Source organism: Trypanosoma grayi (assembly GCF_000691245.1).
Source record: "Trypanosoma grayi strain ANR4 Tgr_943_V1, whole genome shotgun sequence".
Classification (NCBI taxonomy): Eukaryota; Euglenozoa; class Kinetoplastea; order Trypanosomatida; family Trypanosomatidae; genus Trypanosoma; species Trypanosoma grayi.
In genome coordinates this window covers 1-6,570 of record NW_008826562.1, presented here as the reverse complement: position 1 = coordinate 6,570, position 6,570 = coordinate 1, and the positions used below count along the sequence as shown (strand labels likewise).

General features: G+C 54.3%; 2 protein-coding genes across 2 annotated transcripts; both read right to left on the bottom strand.

The window, feature by feature from the left end:
* Positions 1-1,314: 1,314 nt before the first annotated feature.
* On the bottom strand, positions 1,315-5,160 carry DQ04_09431010 (hypothetical protein; the record flags this gene model as incomplete). The annotated part of the gene is made up of 1 exon (XM_009315933.1): positions 1,315-5,160. One exon carries the CDS (start codon positions 5,158-5,160, stop codon positions 1,315-1,317), a length of 3,846 nt encoding a protein of 1,281 aa, XP_009314208.1.
* Positions 5,161-5,497: 337 nt separating this feature from the next.
* On the bottom strand, positions 5,498-6,388 carry DQ04_09431000 (hypothetical protein; the record flags this gene model as incomplete). The annotated part of the gene is made up of 1 exon (XM_009315932.1): positions 5,498-6,388. The coding sequence occupies one exon, from the start codon at positions 6,386-6,388 to the stop codon at positions 5,498-5,500; it is 891 nt and encodes a 296-aa protein (XP_009314207.1).
* Between the last annotated feature and the right edge of the window lie 182 nt (positions 6,389-6,570).

The following is a 6,570-nucleotide window of genomic DNA, read 5'->3' as shown; positions in this document are numbered from 1 at the left end:
TGTCACGTACCACCCCTCCCCTCGCGTTTCGCACAGGAGCATATATTTGAGGCTACGAGTAAGTACCGTCGCACTTAGCGGCCGCAGGCTGGCCTCAAGTAAAGCATCTTCTGTGCGGCTACCTTTGTGAATGCCGGCAATTATTTTACAAGCTTTGCATTGCCCGGCATCAAGTGCTGATAACGAGGTGGAGGATGCGTTGAACTACTGTACTTCGATGCCTCGCAGACCCTTGACATGTACGGGCACCGGGTAGAGGGCTCACAGCGCGTCTCGTTTTGCCCCGATTTGCAAGACGAGGCAGCTGCTATCTGCACGAGCCACCGGTTAATTTGGCTTTGGAAAGGCCATACTGTGTCGCAGAAAGACGCTGCCCATCCTCACCCTATATTGTGCTCTGGGTCTGGCGCCGCGCAATTCCCCAGGAGACGGACTATGCGTGCGCACACCTTTCCCCCGGCAAGACGGGGTATACCGGACCCTTGTGCGATGGGACCGGACATTTCCTTTTTTTTTTGAGGTGAAGGAGACGGGGGGAGAAAGCAGCCTCCACGGAGAGTGGAAGGGGGGGGGGGGGGGGGGGGGGGGGGGGGGGCGCGGTNGGGGGGGGGGGGGGAAGAGTGGAGGTGCTCGTTCGCAGGATGCCTCCGCTGCTCACCGCCACCGTCGATCGCCCGCACCGGGTGGGATTCTTTTAGAGGACATTCCCCTCCGCCCCAGCACGCTAAGCATGAGGGAATGAAAGAAAGAGCACCGCAGCGGCAGGGATGTGGTGGACGCTGGCGTGAAAAAAAATGTGGGGTAGGTAAAGGGAAAATACACCACACCGCGGCGGCACACACCATGTCTTGGGAGCGATCGGCGCGCCAGGTGCTTGTGTGTGCTTGTTTGTTACGGATGGGGTGCATTCTCAACGAGCTCCATTTGTTTCGTTTTTTTTTGTTTGCTTCTCACTCTACATGCTTGTTTCCTCGCAGAGGGGGGTGGGGCGGATTGGTTTACATCTGGATCGTTGACTCAAGCCTCCACCTTTTTTTTTTGTTGGAGGACATCCCTCGGCTCATCTTCGCCTCCTGCGAGGGCCAACTGTGAAGGAACAAAACGCACAAAGAACGCCACCAACATTAACAACAACAAAAAGAGGCGTATGTGTACTGAAAGCAGCCAGCAATGCTCATATGCGGCACTGACTGGAAGGGCCAAACAAACAAACAAAAAAAAAGAGCAATTGAAAGATGACACACACAAATTACAAAAAAAAAGGAAACACACGTCACAGCCAAACACAAAAAAAACGGCCCCTGATAGTTTGGATCACTTCTCTTGTGAAGGGAACCGTGCATCATTGAAGTGTGCACTACTTGGGTCCAAAAGCGGGTTCCTCATATCCCTCATTTTCCTCCTTTCCTCCTTATCAGACTGCAGCCGAGATCGAGTGCACATATTGGCCGTTATCAAATCCAGCAACCGGTTAAGGTCGGTCCCCTGTTCCATCTTTAATGTCGCACGCTTTCTCTGCCATCGATCCATCCACTTCTCCCAGAGGACAACGACATAGGAGGCCATAGCGGAGCCCTTGCAGAGGTTGCTCTTCAGTAAACGCCTAGCACGTAAATTTGTTGCGATCCTATGCATCAGGAGATGATTTGCTCTCTTATTCCTTCTTTCTTCTTCTGCTCGCAACTGGCGAATGGCTGCGAGCATCCACGGCGCCATCCGCTGCCCGTTTTGCAAGCTTTTGGCTGCTCTTGCGTACGGCAAAATCTTGTCTTCAAAGACTCTGTTAAAGCCCGGCCCTCGTAGACGGACAGCAGCCGAGCGGACAGTGTTTTGCAGATTCATTCTGGTTTCTTCGAGGGCTGCTCTGAAATCGTATCTGTAGACAATCGGGGCCATGTCTTCAACGCTTCCTAGATCCCTGTGTTGATTGAGCGCCCTTAGGTACTCCAATATATTTCCCTCAAAACGCTTGGGCAGGGGACCGGGGCCTCTGCGGCTGTTCTGCACATCTACATTCAAACCGCGGTGATTAATGGGGCTTACGAAGTAATTGTTGCCGGCAAGAATTAGACGCCTCTGCGCTTCCACGGGAACCTGTGCCCATATTCCCCTTCTGGCCCCCGCGCCAGTTGTGGGAGACCCATATTCTATGGGACTCTCCTCACCAGTACGGTGGCCGACGTCACCCCAGGCAGGAAACCCACCCGGCGCTGGTTTCTTCCGGTATTCTGGCGATCCTTCACCAACACTTGTTGACATCTCCCTGAATTTATCAACGTCATCAGTGTGCCACCTGCCACAGGCTTTTTGGTCATTTGGCAACTCCAGCTGTGACGCCTCAGAGCCCAACAAGACATGTGCCAGCTTAGTAATAGATCGGGGAGATGACAAGTGGTGGCCAGTGTGGCTAACACCTCCTTTTTTCTCACCCAAAGGCTTTGCTCCACTGACGACGGCTTCTACGGCGACGCGGCGCGGTGAAACCGGTTGCTGCGGTTGCTCTTGTTGCGCTTGCCCGGGTGTCTCGCGATGCAACAAGGGACGCCCAGGACTTTGTAGACGCATCTCATGCTTCTTTTCATGCTTCTCCCCACGCTTGTCGTTATTCTTTAGTATTTCCCCGGCAATTTTATCCCGGGATGTCTTGAGAATAACATCGTACAGTTGATTCTGCGCCCATTGCTCATCGGTAAGGCGCGAAGAAGGACCCGGGTGCGTCTGGAGAACAATGCCGTGATCTTCAAGTCTGTCAAACACCCGTTCTTCCACCATGTTGCGCACCACATCTTCTGCCGTAGCCGACACGAAAGCGTTGCTTTCCTCCTCGACACCACGCTTCAGTTCTTCTGTCTGCCCTTGCAACGTACTAACGCAATGCCCCAAAAGACGAAAGAGGTCATTCATCTCGGAGCGCATAGCGTGGTAATCGTCTCGAACTTTCACTACTTCGAGTTTCATATCGTGAAGAATACCACCAGGTTCTGCAAGCCTATTTATCTTAGCATATGCGTCAGCGACCTCAGCGCCAAACACTTTCTTCCCCGGGCTGTGGGTTTCTCTTGGTGGACTGACGGTGGTGCATACGGGGCTCTCGGCGGGGTGCTCAAGTGCCTCAGGTTTCTTGCTCCTTTGAGGGGACGGCCGTCGATGTGCAGTCGCGTTCGCTTGTTTCGCTTTGCCTCGCTGCGGCTCTGTGTCAGATTTTTTTGTTGCCTTTTCATTTCGTCTTGGCGGGGTAGTTACAAGATCGCTGGTGGGGTGGGCCGTTGAGCTCGCCTTGCCCGCTGGTCGACGGCGGCCGCCAACCTTTGCAGGTCGCGCGGAGGGGCTCCTGCAGGGCGACACCCGCTCTTGCTGCTCCGCAGAATCCTGCAATTTCTTATCCTCTGACGGTTCTGCACTTTCATACTCTTTGAATACAACTGTGCTATCTGGGATGACTTTACTCGTGGGTTGCGCACCCAGCAACGAATTTCCACCAACACGAAACGAGATCCCCTGTTTATGCTCTCTACTGAAGAAAGCACCCTCGCCGCGTCGGAGCGTGGAATCCATGTTCCTTTTATTGTCTGAAAAAACCTCGCCACGTTGGAACACAACATTCTCCAGGTCACCACTGGATGAAGCAAGGACGTCAGATGATAATTCTACGCCAATAGGATCACTGCTCATATGATCTTCACCAAGAAAGGCTATTTGGCTCCTGCGACCCGCAAAAAGCGAAGCATCCGTGTTACTATGGGCCGGACCACCCCCACAGCCTGCAGCGCGCAGTACGCCACTGCCCCGGTCACTGCCTACATCACTTCCAGCAAAAGAATCATTGAAACCGCCATCTGATGAGCCTGCACGAGATCCACTACCTGCCAACGAACTTTGTGCGCTACTTCGACCTCTGCTAAATCCACGACCAACCATACCGGAGAGTTGTCTCTCGGCTAGGGTGGTATATTTTACATTGGCGTCATGGTCAAGCAGAGACATCCCATTGGCTACTTCCGCCTCCAGTCGGCACCGCCACATTTCACGCTCTGCGCTCAGCTGCATGAGCACTGCAGTAATAGGAGCTTGCTTACGAATAAAACGTCTCCTGGCTGCGTCGCTTGCAAAAACTTTCACGCCCTCGCCGTCGGAAGACTCGCGGCCACCGTTGTCTGTGGAGTCGCTCTCGGTACCGCTTTCCTCATCTGATGCTGTCTCGAGGTAACGCGGCGCACCGCTGATTCCGTCTGAGAATTTGTATACATTGAGCACACATTCCGCCAGCCCGTGTAATGACTCATCACTGCCACTCTGCATTCCTTCATATGTAGAGTTTGTCGCAGCAGCCGCGTCCCCCAATTCTCCCGCAATGCTGGACCCATTCGTCGTATGCGAGAGTGGTTTAGTGGCCATGGCATGACCGCGTTCCGTCCGCGGCTTGGTAGATTTATCGGTGGACGATGTTTTCGTACCCCCTTTTGCATGCGTCTTGGCACCACCACCACCACCACCGGTTGAGTAAAGTTTCGCATTCAGAGCGGTACGGAGTCGTACGTTCTCTCGCTCTATTGCTCTGTTAACATTGATGAGAATGCGCATGTCTTTACAGATTGCTTTTTCATCCATCTTCGCAGAGTCCTTGAGGCTGTCACACACCCGCTGCAGCTGATTCGCCTGGAGGCTCTTCACCAGACACTCTGTCTTGACCGTCTTTAACTCCTTCTCTTTCTTCTGCAGGAGATCCATCAACCCTGCCAGTTCCTCTTGCACAGAAGCAAGAGACGTCTCCAGAAAGGTGTTTCGCTGCCTTTGGTCGGTGATATTGTTCGTCAGGATGTCAATGCGATCGTTCAAGGCGACTTCTGCTGCGGGGGCCTTGAACATATTCTGGCTTCGTGAGTAGACAAACTTTTTAAGAAGGTGCTCCACCTTCTCGTAGGTGTCCCAGTCGCCTATGCGAGTGGACGCGGCGGAGGGGCCACTGAACAAAATCTTGTGAATTTCCTCCTTGTTAGCATGGATGAGTTCCACTCCCATCATGCGTTTCCGCTCAGCTATTTCCTTCTGCTGTGCGTTGACCTCGTCGTAGTTGGCGTAGATCTGCTCCAAAAACTGCCACCGCTGCTCCTCCGTGGGGAGGTTGCGCAGCTCCATCTTGCCACCGTGACTGGACCTCATCGTGATGATACAGCACCCTTTCGGTGTGGGGCTCATGTGCGCAGAAGGGGCGTGTGTGTAAGTGGGAGGGCGTGGGGAGCGAGGCAGGGACGCACACACACACACAAGAGGAGAGAACAAAGAAAAGAAGACCAAGAAAAAAAGGCACAGATACCGGCGGAAACACCAGAAACAACAACAGCAAGAATTAATAACAACAGCACGAAGGAAACCCCATCAACGCAGAGAAGANAAAAAAAAATCAAGGCAGAGGCACATCTCAACACACACCACACACATAGTGAGGCTCCGCTTGCCACTTCTCCGCCACCACACTATATCCCCATCACACTGCACGCTAATCCTTGAGTGACCTGGCACCAGTGTCGGGCGACACGTCGGTGAATGAGACATCAACCACGAGGTGGATGTGGTGCGATGGGTGACCGCTGCACGGCAGCAGCTGCTGCTCACTGATCTGCGCCTCCTCCGGCACGTCGAGCACCTGGTGGAGAGCCAACGTCTGAGGGTCATAGAAGACAAAGTCCTGTGTGCGGCAAATGATTCCGCTTGCCCTCATCGACGACTTCCTCATCGCCAACGCATCCTCTCGCACCCCATCCTCTTCTTTTGCCCCCCTCTCATTTCCCGCCTCTCCCTCCTTGGGTGACTGCAGCTCTTCCGCAACAGTTGCACTTCTACACTCCTCCCCGCCCACCTCTGCGGCGGATGGCGACTCTTTTGCCGTCGCGGCACCACCGCTCGTCATCTCACTGCTTCTGTTACCCTTGTTGTCCTTCCTCGTGTATTTGGCCACCTCACGTTCGGCCCGCCTTGTTGGATTGGTGCGCTCATAGCACTCACGGTTGCAGGCGTAGTACTTGGCATACCCTGCTCCAGCCTGCGGGTCCTCATGGAACCACGCCGTCCACCGTGGACCACCAACCACATCGTATGTGGAGAAGAGACGCTCCCGCATCAACTGCACACACCCCTCCTCGTCATCTACGTTATTGAAATCACCGCAGATCACGTTGGACATGTGGGCGCGATCGGCGTCGTTGCGGTTTAAGGCATCGATCACCTTGAGTGTCTGTTGAGCCTCTTGCAGGCGTATCTGCGCCGCCTCGTTCGATTCACCGGCTGTGAATTGCACGCACGCGACGTTCAGCGTCATATTCGTCACCTTGTCCCGCATAGACACAATGTGGGCGAAGTGCAGGTGCTGCACCAAGTCCTTTCCTGGCATCAGAATCGGTACAAAGCGCCCCTTGTGAAACAGCACTACGTTCCCAATGTCTTCGGACTCCTCAATCTTGCCTCTGTGCCGTGGCGCGTGCGGGTCATCGCCCCGGCGCAGAGCCCGCACATTGTAGCCGCGGCTCGACTGATACAGGGCACCGTAACCGCAGTACCGCACGTACTTCCACA